Here is a 14,590-nt window from a genome sequence, read left to right as displayed (position 1 = left end):
CAAATGTGTGTGTCTGTGTTTTGGGTGAATATTCAGAGAATAGCGCGTGATTTAGGTGTACACTATTATTACAGTTTGGTCAAGATTCGTCAGTGTTGGCACGGTTGTGGTCTGCGGTTGCAAAGGATTGACACTATTTTGCGGTTGATACCGTAAACAATAGGACTATGTGTGCTTTACTTTTTTTATTATAAAATGTTATAAGCTGTCTAAAGAAGTAACACGTAATCTAGGCGTATATTTTTCGCATTGTCGATTACAACAAGAATTTAGTTCGCCATTTAGCATATAACAGCCAAGGGTATTTGTCCTGAGTACTACATGTACAGTATTATTGGACGCTTTTCGTGGATTTTATTGTGTCTGAGTTGAAACGCGGTGCGAGCAGAGCATGTATATAGTTGTGATGTGCGCAGCTGTTTGGCTTTCTCCCTTGAAGGCGAGGTTTTAATCTAGTCTGTAAAATGCCAAACATACATGTGGTGAACCATTCTTCACTTTGGCAAGGAACTGCAATGTGAAATCCAATATTGGAACACCCAGGGTTGCTGTTTTCATTACCACTTCACGCCTGAATCAGTGAAGCCTTGACTGAAGCACTCAAAGCCAGAAGTTCACAGTTCATGAACATGTGAACATCAAGAGTTATTAGCACTGAGTCTTATTAGTTTTGGAGTCAACCACATGAAGACTAGGTAAGGGTCCGTACAAACCAAGGTATTGTTGGATGTTCTAATATGAAGCATTAAAGTGACCACACACACACACACACACACACACACACAGGCTTCTTATTATGGCTACGTTTGTAAGCCTGCTAGTATTTTCCAGACGGTGTTATTAGGCTGCCGACCTGGTAACCTCGCCATGTCTGTCAAACACATGTTAAAATACCATGTCGTCACTGAGAGGTCAATACAGACGTTGTTGGTGTGTCGGCGAACTTGTAGAACAAGTGTGAAGTTCAAAGTGACCCAAGAGGTGTGAATTTGTTTAAATAGTGTCAGTGGCAATGAACGAGAAAAGCCACAACTCTGGAATCGCAGGCACACCTTTAGATGAGACACACTCCAGTGAGTGACTAGTTTAATGATATGGCGAACTCTGTTTGTAGTATTCGAATAAAGGAGAAACTTAAACTGAGGTGAAATAGGAGCACTGTGCACAGTAAAATGTAGACAGGTAGGCGGTGCATGGCCATCAGTGACTAGTGCAATGTTACGGTTAACTCGTGGGGTTGTTGTGTTTGATTGAAAATGAAACTTTAACTGAGGTCAAATGTGAGCGCTGTACACAGAATTTAAGTGCACACATAAACACACTCAGTGACTAGCGCAATAAGTTTATTCGGATCGTTGTGATTGTATGAACAGGTTGACTTAAACTGAGGTAGGAACTAAGCGTTGTACGCAGAATAACTTGTAGCCAGTTAGTGTAGTATTGGACAGTTCGTTACAACCAATGACTAGTGCAATGTGAATGATATCTGGTTAAATTAGTAAAGTGTTTGAGCGAAAAAGTAACTTCAACTGATGTGAAACATAAGCCGCACTAGTTGTGTAGTGTTAGACAGTTCGTTACCACCAATGACAAGTGCAATGATATAGTTAAATCGGTTTGTGGTGTTTGAGCGAAGAAGTAACTTTAACTGAGGTTAAAATGGGAACGCTGTATACGCTGCAGGGAGTGTTAGGACCATTCCTCACCCCCACAACGTGACCACGTGTGTGACAGGAAGGCGATGATTTATTCCTTACCCCCGCTGTGATCATAACCAGTTATTACAACTATAAGCATCCCCCCATCAGTGTACGATTTATGTGATTTTTGCCCCGAACAACAGCAGTTTCAAATGATACAACGGTAGGGGTTGTGCTTTCTTCACTGCCTCCCAAAATCAGTCAGGTTCACTTCGCGTTTCTGGTGTTAGGTTGTGGATAATGTATGCTAGTATTTGTGCAAAGCCTTTAAGGAGATTTCATTGAAACTGATTCAGGGTGTGTTGTTTTAACTGAAACTCAGATTACGTATTTAAAATGTTAACCCTGCTGATTTCCGGTTCATCACTGTATGTCGATGGTCGCGGTCTTTAGAAGCATTTAGCGAAAGGTGCTATTGTTTTTTCGGGGTTTTTTTCCTGTTGTTTTTTTTGCATGTGGTGTTTAGTTTCTTCACTCACAACTTCACAGCGTACATTGTTGCGTTTAGTTTCATATTTCTAGATCCGTGTTCTGTCCGGTTCTACAGGTTACTGCGCAGACAAATAGGAACATTTGTTTTCACGCGTAGTGCATTTTAATCGTCCACCAAATGTTACACTTTGTACGCAGAACACGTCTATAAGCTTAGCTTGTTGTGCTCAATTGCTATCATAATATATTTTACTTTGCAAACGTAACTGAACAAATTGTTTCAACCAATACTGAAAGGAACTAGTATAAAAGATAGAACAGTAACAGTTTAAACCGAGGCTGTGTCAGGTCCTGATTGTGTTGAGAGAGGCTTCAAAGATTGATGTCAATCAATGTCCGTACTTATATAGGGATAAGCGGGTCGCTATGCTTTGAACATGACTGCACCTGTAACACATTTTACAGGTTGTAACATAAACGAACAGGAAATCTAGTATAAGTGTAGGCACACTGGCATAAGAGAAAGAATATGACCTTTCTGGGCGGAGATCATAAACAAAACACCTCGGTTTTTCGCTTTGTCATCCATGTTCTTGTGAGAGAATTGGCAATCAATCAATCAGCAACGAAGCTCAGTATAACATCTTCGTGTTTCTGTTTCTATAACGCTTTCCTGTCATTATACAAACTATCAAGAGAACCCACTAGGGCATAGCCCATTCACTCTCACGTTGAGATATAAGGAAGAAAAAAATGGAAGAAAGGGAATGTACATTGTAGAGTATTAGTAAGCAACAGATGGGTGGTCTGTTCCCATAACATTCTTAATGTTTTAAGTTTTAATGATGTGTTTGATGCTTTTAGACTTTTTTACGAGTTTTAATGCATTATTGTATGATGATTATGCAACTGTGAGGAAGAATCCGTGTGTGAGCGCGAGTGCGGACGCGCTTCAATGCGTGTGCGTTTGTGTGTGTGGCAGAGAGAGAGACAGGGAGAGAGAGAGAGAGAGAGAGAGAGTGTGTGTGTGTGTGTGTGTGTGTGTGTGTGTGTGTGGATGTGTTTGCAGAGATGGTTATGTTTACTTCTTCTGTAAATTATATCCCCAAGTTGATGGTGAATGCATGTTAATTTATTTTTAATATACTTTCTTATGTGATAACCAATGTGCTATATTTTCTCAGGACAAAGAACAAATGTTTATTTTGAATGTTTTATGTATGTTATTATTACGGACACAAACGCTCAGCAATGTAATTTCTCTTTTAGAGATTAATAAAGTTATTGTATTGTATTGTATTGTATTGTATTGTAAGGGCGTTTAAAGCTGAGGACAATAAACTCTCAAAGCGTCAAAAGCGTCTCACGTTGAGAATACTGGAGGCTCTGGCTGAAATCAGAAACACTCCAAAATGTGATGTTAATGTCCACCCATGTACTTATGAAGGAGGATTATTGGAGGATGGAGGATTGGCACTTGGGGCTGTGGACATGACAACACCTGTAACACCTTACGTGTAATGTGGACATGTAGAGTGACATGTTACAACATCTTCTTTCGTGTAGTTATACATTTTCGGAAGCTTTTGCCATCTCTCTCAGAATTCGTCGGACAGTTACAGCAGTCACCGAATTTACAGCTCCTTCGATCTTTGTTGTCATTGGTGTTACTGCTTGCGAAGAGTGTGGGGGACTTTCTTTTCAAACGTTTACCTTCAGATAAATCTGCTTCTACTGGACTTCACTGGACAGTGATCATAACTGCATTTTTTCGCTTAATTGTGTCGTAGGTGTTTTATATTGTTTAGTTTTTTCGTTGTTGGTATTTGTTTTCTCTTCTTAAAGGACAAAGGGGAACATTGCTTGTATCTGGTGTTGAGTTGTAGAGATTAATCGAAATGTACACAAAAACGGCCAATTATTGGATTCTGTGATCGTCAGCAGTTTTCTGTTTGTGTGAGTTTCTCTGAGGAATCTGCGTGATTATCTGTGCTAGTCCAGAAACCGTGGTTAGCGGTCGATATGTTTCTGTTTCCGTTCATTCCTTGATTTGGATGTTTTCTTGCAGTTTTTTTCTTGTGCACTGCACAACACAGCGCCAGACAGGCTTCTTAGAATCCAATGATTGCCCTTTGCTTTCGATGAGATTTTGTACATCAATGTCTAACGTCGTCGTCGTCGCTGCTGCTACTATTGTTGTTGTTGTTGTTGTTGTTGTTGTTGTTGTTGTTGTTGTTGTTGTTGTTGTTGTTGTTGTTGTTGTTGTTGTTAGCAGTGTTTCACTACTACTGTGACAACCCTATGTGTGCCTGCGAGTGTTATCTGTCCACATGTTGACGGGGGATTATGGACAGAGAGAATAGTTATCTTCATTCCACGAGATCCCTGGTCAAAAGAGGATTCTCTTCTCTTTCTCACCAGTTAGCTGCATTCATCGATCTTCCAGAGACTGGGGAAGACAGCGATGTCAGATTTGGCTGTGATTGATTGATCACAAAGTTATTTCCTGATGATTGAGAACGGGTGCACGTTACTGCAACATAAGCATTAAGAAACACATTCTTGTGACTGCAGCCTTCAGGGCTAGGAGGAATTAATTAAAAAGATATAACAAAAAATGTGTTTTTGCAGCTCCACGGATGACCTTTCCACCTTTGACAAGGAAAATGCTGCCTGCATAAAGCATTGTCTTCCTCGTTATCAGTGCATCATCGACGGCGAAAGGAATTAGGCTTATTAACATTCACCGGATTATTAAAAGATTGTTTGGGCTTCTTTTCCGGATGATTCTGTGGGGTTTACCTTCATGAAGATACCATTTACGGGATGTAGTTCACAGAACGGGCAATCATCATATTTGTGACCCTTCCGCTGACTTTGCTGCTACAACGGAACTTGTCTGTTGACCGTCGAACCTTCTTCAGTTATATAGACGTCTGTTTGGCTTATAAAGACATCATGCAGCATTTATTTATTTCGCGAAGAACGTTCAACCATCATCTCTGTGTGCGTTTCATGACCATTACTGTTACTGCAAAATCTACTTAATATTCGTACCACCTTTCTTCTATTCGAACTTGGTGGATTTTGTGAAGTTCGATACCAAAGAGACGCAAGCGCTCTGAAAATGAGACAACGACAGTATACGTGAAAGCTACGTGAAACCATTCTGCTGGAAGCATTGAATGAAAAGAAAACAGTTCCGTTGAAGATTTTCTGCTTGTGTTAGACAATTATACTTTTTCTCTCTGCGTATTACTGCAGCAAAGACAGTTGTAATGGTCTCCAGGGAAAAGAGTGGAGTTTTCCACAGACAACAGCGTCCTTTCAACCCTCAGCACTTCTGCGCACCATGCTTAAATGGACTAAGAAGACTGGGTAGGTGCTTTCTTTCTGTTTTCATGTGTGTCTAATTTACTCTGAATTATTTTATTTGCATACTGTTGTAAAACACACATACACAAGCGCACACTTGAACGCACACAGACATGCACGCACGCACGCACACCCTCCCACACGTACGTACGCACACACTTCACACGCAAGCGCGCTAGCACCTACATACACTGACACACGCACGCACGCACGCATGCTCGCGTACGTACGTACGGACGCACGCACGCGCCGCACGCTCGCACACACGCACGCATGCACACACGCATGCACACACGCACGTGCACACACACACACACACACAAGCACACCCACACACACACCACACACACACACACACACTCAAATTACTCGCCAGCAGTACATCTCCGACTTCCTGATGTTAACCGACACCGCCCCTATTCTCTCTCCAGAAACATCTTGTATGTTTGTAATTAGTTTTTTGTGTCATGCATCTCTATGGCTTTTACTCGTTTACAGTGCTTGTTTGTTAGCAATCACGCACCAGCCGGATAGAATATGAGCGCCATTTTTCTCAGTCTGTGAGAATGAATTGGCTGTGTATTTACACGCTGCATCCTGACAAAAACACCTGAAACGCTATACGTACATACAGCCAGATTGTTTAACTTTGACGACTGCCGGATTTCAATCGACCCCACTATTCTCTTTTCTGAATCAACAATGTTTTTTCGTTTATGGTGTGTGTGTGTGCGTGCGTGTGTGTGCGTGTGTGTGTGTGTGTGTGTGTGTGTTCTCTGTAGCTTTGTTTCGTGTGCAACGCGTGTTTGTTGGCCATCCTGCACCAGGATGATATATGATTGGATTGCATGTTTTCTCATTTATGGTGTGTGTGTGTGTGCGTGCGTGCGTGCGGGTGTGTGTGTTTGTGTGTGTGTGTGTGTTAGTGTGTGTGTGTGTGTGCCGTGTGTGTGTGTGTGTGTGTGTGTGTGTGTGTGCGTGTGTGTGTGTGTGTGTTCTCTGTAGCTTTGTTTCGTGTGCAACGCGTGTTTGTTGGCCATCCTGCACCAGGATGATATATGATTGGGTTGCATGTTTTTTCATTTATGGTGTGTGTGTGTGCGTGCGTGCGTGCGCGTGCATGCGTGCGTGCGTGCGTGCGTGTGTGTGTGCGCGTGCGTGTGTGTGCGTGTGTGTGTGTGTGTGTGTGTGTGTTCTCTGTAGCTTTGTTTCGTGTGCAACGCGTGTTTGTTGGCCATCCTGCACCAGGATGATATATGATTGGGTTTTTTCCGCAGTTCCGTTTGTGAGATTAATTACCTGTCTTTGCATGCTACAGCTTGACAAAAATTCTTTAAACGCAGTAAACTTATATGCATTCTTTTGCAAGCCTTTTTCACGAGCAACTTTGAATTATGCATACAGCAAGGAATTTAAAAAGGGATGCGGGTATTTGGTGCAGGCAAATTATTTAAAATGTTGCAACCCTGTATATACAGCAAGGAATTTGACAAATTCGTGCGAGCATTTTGTGATTTAATTTGACTTGAACGGAAGGGAGTGGGCGTCGTTTTTATGGCCTTTTATTTTCCCCCATTGGCTTTATACTGAGATAGTGTTTAATTTGTTCTTTTGTTGTAAATTTAAATTCGATAAAACCGTAATTAAAACAAACGATTTCTGTCTTTTAATAACGAGAAATAAAGGGCAAAAGTATTGATTTTGTGAAGTGGAAAGGAGGTGTGAACAAAACTGACATGATCCAGACCCACGGAGAAGAAAGAATGAATGAAAAAAAGAACGAAAGAAGGACTGAACGGAAGAATGAATGGTTGAACTAATAAATGAATGAATGATTCAATGAATGAATTGAAACATTTCGATCAAATTGAGAGAAAAAAAGAGCGAACAAACAAACAAACAAACAAACAAACAAACAAACAAACAAACAAACAAACCAATAAACAAACTAATAGAGAAGGAAAGAATTCCACAGAAGCAAAACAACAACAACAACAACAACAACAACAACAACAACAACAACAATTTATTTATGAAGGGTCGCAACATTAATAACAGACGGACTGACAGACAGGTTGACTAATGTGCACCACCCTCTTGTATATAATTACGTCAACAGTTGTCCCTGTTTACGCCGAAATGAAACACGACAACATTCTTAAGCCTGTCGCGCACCTGTTTCAGTCGAGGTGCAGATTACACCTTCGCAGAGTCAGCGGAACAGACGACGCACCGCAGATTATCCCAGCCCGCTACACGTTGCGTGAAAGGAAAACAGGCCAAGTACTCGTCATAATCCTTATCACAGCATCAATAATATGCAGTGCGTCGTCTGTGCCGCTGACTCTGCGCAGGTATATTCTGCCCATAAGCTTAAGTTTACGTGGTTGTACACTGTAACCAAATCACACTGGCATTTCCTCATTAGTCTCACTGTTTTGCGACTGAGAATTACCACTGTGAGTGAATAATCGCATGAAGGGGATTAGTACTAAGGCAACCCAATCACACTCGAAGAATAACTTTGTCGGTTTAACGACAGAATGCGGTTTTCACCCTCCGTCGCTTCGGATATTTGGGCCGTTGGCTTTAACCTTGGAATTGTGTTTGCTTTTCATGCGTATCAGATTTACCAGCCTATTTATATATATATATATATATATGTGTCTACAACTTGGGTTTTGTTTTAGTTATATGAAGTCTTATATCGCGCGCGTATCTCCAGACTCGGACTCAAGGCGCAGGGATCTATTTATGCCGTGTGAGATGGAAATTTTTACACAATACATCACGCATTCACATCGATCAGCAGATCGCAGCCATTTCGGCGCATATTGTTTTGTATTGTCCCTCTGTGTTTGTTAATGTTATTCGGGCTGTTTTCAGTAAGAATTCTTGGCGCAAAGTAGCGGTGCTGTCTTGTGTCAGGTTCAAAATCTGTTTGATTTTTATTGAGACTTTTCGTGTTGTGCTATCGTGAAGGGTATAGAGCAGATCCAAGTATTATTCCAATGGCTGACGTCTTGGGGCTATTACTTTCAATGGGTTTTATCCGGCCTCTGAAACGAAAAGCCGAATGTGAAATTGATAGGTGAGCTTTCTACAGATATTGGATTTCAATAGTTTTCTATACCACACGGTATGGGCAATTGGAAGCTTTGGGTATTTCAGACATGTATAACTTAGTAAAAAAGGGATTTGGATGATTCATTGGAATACCTGCAGTGAATTGTTCGTTTGTGGGTTTTCCCGTCAGTTCCCGCTTCTTTATTTGCTCCTTTTAGCTTTTTTGCAAAGACACTTAGTGCTGTAGCTGGTAGCTCAACTGGAAGAGCACAGTATTTGAGATCCTCGGGTCACGGGTTCGAATCCTAGAAGTGCAGGTGGTTGAGTACTTCTAAACACGCACAACATTAATGGGTCGAAATATTCTTGTTACTGCTATCTTGGTGGGAAGCAACCCACGTTTCCGAATGATAGAATAAAAGAGAAGTGACAAGGGTATAACAAAAATCATTCACTTTTGATATAAGTTATATGGCTTCAAATTTAAAATAATGACGGACAATCAGGAAACAAGGCCATGTGGATTGAGCACTTGTTCAATTGGATATGTATCTGTCTAGCACACTTATCTGATACTCCAAATAATAAGTGAATGGTATGCAGTGAAACATTTAGCCTTTTTATCGGAAATACCTCTTTTTGTTTGTAAGGCGAGCATATTAATATGTGAGTATGTTTGCGTATGTGTGTGCCGTGTATGATTTGTTGTGGGGTGTGTGTGTGTGTGTGTGTGTGTGTGTGTGTGTGTGTGTGTGTGTGTGTGTGTGTGTTTGTGTGTGTGTGTGTGTGTGTGTGTATGTGTGTGTGTGTGTGTGTGTGTGTGTGTGTGTGTATGTGTGTGTGTGTATGTGTGTGTGTGTCTGTGTGTGTTCGTGTGTGTGCGTGCGTGTGTGTGAGTGTTTTAGTGCGGGTGTCTTCCTGTCTGTCAGTCTGTCTGTCTGTCTGTCTGCCTATCTGTCCTCGTCACTCTGTCTTCATTATCAGAAGACAAAAAACCCCACTTGTATCCTTAAATCCAGCTGTGTTCATTTCAAGACAGATTTTCTAAACTTCAAACAGAAACAGACCCACATTCCACTTAGTGTCGCGTGTGTGTAGAAGCCTAGTTCACCGGTTTCCGTCAAAACCACACGGTGACATTCTAGACATAACAGCGAGAACTAACTGCGACGTGATGACTACAAGTAAACTGTACTGGCTACAAGTGTTACATGGTGTTAGCACAACCTCGTTGAAACAAGGAGAGGAAGAAGTTGGGGGGAGGAGGGGAGGGAGGGGGCGGCTGCCGTAGTTTTGTGGCGCGTGTTTGGTGGTCTGTAAGGTCACTAGGTTAATGTATCCAGTTGCTTTCCTTCCAGTTGGTTTAAACCAACGTTTGAATTCATGGAACAACACTTCGCAGACAGTTAGGGCAAAAGCTTATCTTACGTGACACAAACAAATACAACATTACACAACTTTACATGAGGGTGGACATTGTAACATTCATATCAATCAATCAATATGAGGCTTATATCGCGCGTATTCCGTGGGTACAGTTCTAAGCGCAGGGATTTTTAAAAAAAAAATTTATGCAATTTATATCGCGCACATATTCAAGGCGCAGGGATATGTCAGGACTGAAGAATGCCGAACCAAAACAAACAGAGAATTCTAGAGAAGAAGACAAAAATACAAACATAAAAATACAAGCATAAAACAAAACACACGTTGTGATTGCGCGCTTCTAAATCAGAGAAGTGATTAATGTTTTTCTATGAATAAGGAAACAAATACTGCAAACAAATATATTTTAAAAAAGTATGCTTCAGTCAAACTGTCGGACACACAAAAAGATACCGGCGTACTGTGGTGCCCGGTAGGTATGTTATTACTTGCTGCCTGTCCACCTGATCTTTAAGTAAATTATGAGTATACAAAACGCCGTAGAGTTTTGGTCAGTAGGGAAATGTACGTACTCCAAAATTCACGACCTCATCTATAAGTAGGGCAAAGCTCGAAAATATTGAACTTTTACATAACGATATATGCGGTTAACACGCAACGTGGCACACAACGTGTCAACAGAAGAAGGACACACAACGTCAACGAATGTTGTTCAGTATGAAAATGTGCTTACTCCGAAAAAGAAATTCACGACCTCGTAGATCTATAACCAAGGCCAGATTCGAAAATACATAACTTTTACATAACGACATAATGCTGTTGACAGATAACGGAAGAAAGATGATGTATAAATATCTGAATAGCTGGATAAACGAACTTGATGATGTAATCGGTTGAATGATGGCACAAAAAGACAGGCAGGAAAGACAATTGATGAACAAAAAGCGTGAACGACTGGACAGGCCAACACACACTGTGGCATATCGTTCTGTCCTTGTCGTCCTGTATGATGGATTTAGCCTACCGGTGGCCCCAGGCTACGAGAGGACAGACGGAGAAACAGGCAGGTAGACATACAGACAGACAGGCAGACTGACAGAAAAACGAGATCATTCTGGCCACGTGGAAGGGTAAAAAAACGCGGTGGCATGCGAAACTCTCATTGCAACATAATCACTGTCTCTGACACTAACAACGTTTAGGAATGCAGAAAAAGACAAGTCGCGTAAGGCGAAAATACAACATTTAGTCAAGTAGCTGTCGAACTCACAGAATGAAACTGAAGGCAATGCCATTTTTCAGCAAGACCGTATACTCGTAGCATCGTCAGGCGACCGCTCATGGCAAAGGCAGTGAAATTGACAAGAAGAGCGGGGTAGTAGTTGCGCTAAGAAGGATAGCACGCTTTTCTGTACCTCTCTTTGTTTTAACTTTCTGAGCGTGTTTTTAATCCAAACATATCATATCTATATGTTTTTGGAATCAGGAACCGACAAGGAATAAGATGAAAGTGTTTTTAAATTGATTTCGACAATTTAATTTTGATAATAATTTTTATATATTTAATTTTCAGAGCTTGTTTTTAATCCAAATATAACATATTTATATGTTTTTGGAATCAGCAAATGATGGAGAATAAGATGAACGTAAATTTGGATCGTTTTATAAATTTTTATTTTTTTTTACAATTTTCAGATTTTTAATGACCAAAGTCATTACTTAATTTTTAAGCCACCAAGCTGAAATGCAATACCGAAGTCCGGGCTTCGTCGAAGATTTCTTGACCAAAATTTCAACCAATTTGGTTGAAAAATGAGGGCGTGACAGTGCCGCCTCAACTTTCACGAAAAGCCGGATATGACGTCATCAAAGACATTTATCAAAAAAATGAAAAAAACGTTCGGGGATTTCATACCCAGGAACTCTCATGTCAAATTTCATAAAGATCGGTCCAGTAGTTTAGTCTGAATCGCTCTACACACACACACACACAGACACACAGACACACACACGCACATACACCACGACCCTCGTTTCGATTCCCCCTCGATGTTAAAATATTTAGTCAAAACTTGACTAAATATAAAAAGTACAAACTGGAAGTCATCCTCACTGAACCTCAGACACAAATGCTCGAAGGGTCTGGTACAGCATTCATATAGATAGTACGTTCCTTCGTTAATTATTTTTGTGTTTGTTTGTTTGTTTGCTTAACGCCCAGCTGACCACGAAGGGCCATATCAGGGCGGTGCTGCTTTGACATATAACGTGCGCCACACACAAGACAGAAGTCGCAGCACAGGATGCATGTCTCACCCAGTCACATTATTCTGACACCGGACCAACCAGTCCTAGCACTAACCCCATAATGCCAGACGCCAGGCGGAGCAGCCACTAGATTGCCAATTTTAAAGTCTTAGGTATGACCCCGACCGGGGTTCGAACCCACGACCTCCCGATCACGGGGCGGACGCCTTACCACTAGGCCAACCGTGCCGGTCGTTAATTATTGTTGATCAATGTACTCATCTGTTATTGAAAGTAATCATCAGGTTAAAGACAGGTGATCAACGTGTTCACAAGCATTTTGCTTGTTATTGCACATTCTATACGTTGATTCTGTTTTAATCGATTGTATGTATCCAAAAGATAATAAAACATGCTTAAACCAAGACAGGTGATGTCAAAAACGCCTAGTTACTGCCTTTGTGGTTTTAGAAGACACCGTTTTCCACCGCTCGTGCGATCGACACCGGCATCAATAGGAAGGGCATTGCACAAGAAATACGCAAGTAGGCCAAACAAAACAACTGTTCTGAATAGATAGTCAATTTGACTTTTCCCCTTTAAATGAAAGATGCCGATTTGTGCCTATTCTTTATTGTCGTCGATTTTCTAATTGGCACCTGACGTTATAGTGATGTCGATTTTAGGGGTACCCTCAGTTGGGCGGTGGTCACGTGACCTCAGTAAAAACCATCTTTGATCCAAAAGGTGTGCCACATAGCCAGGATAAGTGCTTTTAACGGCGCAGAAAGTTTGAATGACATGACACGCGAATGAAAGTTTTAGTTGGGGTACACACAATGTCGCAAAACGGTCTTGCAGAGTTTAGAAAATATTGGTTATATAGTTATTCTTAGACCTCATATCAGACCTTTTTACCCTTACTGCATTTTTCTCTTTTCGTATCTCGTTAAGACTTTGTTACGTGCTTCCTCCAACACATATACACTTCTAGATCTGTGAGAGAGATTGTCGGCGTAATTCTGAGCACAGGTAAAAAGGTTTCAGTAAAGAAGCGAGCGAACACTGAGCAGGGGATGTACAGACTGTAATTGCGTATCGCGGTAGATAGGGTTTTGAAAAGAGGATTTCCAGACGATCAGCGCGGTCACGGACGAGCTCTCGGACGGTCACGGACGAGCTCTCGGACGATCACGGACTGTGAATGTGACCTTCGTCGCGTCAGTTTTTTTATGGCAAAATAATGTAAGGCTTTTTAGCAGGCCTTCTCTCTGTCTCTGTGTGTCTCTGTCTCTCTCTGTCTCTGTCTCTCTCTCTGTCGCTCTCTCTCTCTCTCTGTCTCTCTCTCTCTCTGATCTCTCTCCCTGTCTCTGTCTCTGTCTCCGGCTCTGTCTCTCTTTCTCTAGTCTCTTGCTCTCTATGGTTCTTTTAACAGAAGCAAGACAACACAATGCAATCCTTTCAAGAAACCACCTGTTGAACTAACAATTAGAACCGTCATTCGCCATCGAGATCCCCCCCTCCCCCCCCCCCCCCCCCCCCATCTCCACCCCACCTGCCACATCGCCCGCGGAAGAAGAAGAAAGAAGGGGGATAAGGAGATAAAAGGTCAACCGAGTGTGTCCGTCAATGCCCATTTTTTATGACTGACCCGTCAACCGAGCTGTATAAATATTTATCTATTCCGGAAAACACGCGGAAGACTTTTGTTCACGAATTCCGCCGAGAGTGATTTAGGGGAAACTCCTTCTGGAGACCACCGCCATCCAGTCCTCAAAGCTAATGCGAGGCTGAAACACACACAGCATTCCGATTTAAGGGTGTCTTTTTTCGTATACTGTGGGGTAGATGGGCCCTTTTTCTGTACCTTTTTGAACAGCTATAGGTCCGCCGAGAGTGATTTGGGGGAAACTGCTACTGGAGACCACCGTCATCTTCAGTCATCAAAGCCAATGCGTAGCTGAAGCACACAAAGCATTCAGGTTTTAAGGGTGTCCTTTTTCGTATACTTTGGGCTAGATGGGCCCTTTTCTTGTATCTTTTGGGACAGGTATAGGTCCTCCAAGTACACATTCGTTTTATTGACAGAAGTCGCGAGAAAGTAGACGGCATTGCAGGTGTAGCGACTGAGATGTAAAATTCCGGCATTGGATGGTACAACTACCAGGGTTGGTTTAGTGTCGGTCAAATTTGACACGTTGAAGCGGTTGTGTTTTCACTGGCTAAACAAACGCACTGACAAACGTGCATACATCACGCAAGCTATTCCCCACACATCATGAACGGACGCACGCACGCATGCACGCACACACCTCAAACGCACGCACGCACGCACATGCATACACACCAACACATACACACGTATACTCGCTAGCACACACACA

The 14,590-nt window shown here is 41.9% G+C and overlaps 1 protein-coding gene across 2 annotated transcripts in view; it reads left to right on the top strand.

Annotated features, from left to right (window-relative positions):
* Positions 1 to 4,597: 4,597 nt before the first annotated feature.
* The window catches only part of LOC138982077 (cordon-bleu protein-like 1), an 86,562-nt gene continuing 76,569 nt past the window's right edge, over positions 4,598 to 14,590 (top strand). The window contains exon 1 of one of the 2 annotated variants that reach the window (XM_070355299.1): positions 4,598 to 5,510. In XM_070355299.1, the coding sequence (XP_070211400.1) occupies positions 5,485 to 5,510 (26 nt within the window). In that variant the 5' untranslated portion in view covers positions 4,598 to 5,484. The remainder of the gene's footprint in view (positions 5,511 to 14,590) is intronic. The other variant, XM_070355301.1, reaches the window with a different exon arrangement.

Source organism: Littorina saxatilis, linkage group LG12 (assembly GCF_037325665.1).
Source record: "Littorina saxatilis isolate snail1 linkage group LG12, US_GU_Lsax_2.0, whole genome shotgun sequence".
In the NCBI taxonomy this organism is placed as follows: Eukaryota; Metazoa; Mollusca; class Gastropoda; order Littorinimorpha; family Littorinidae; genus Littorina; species Littorina saxatilis.
This window is presented reverse-complemented; position numbering and strand designations above follow the sequence as displayed.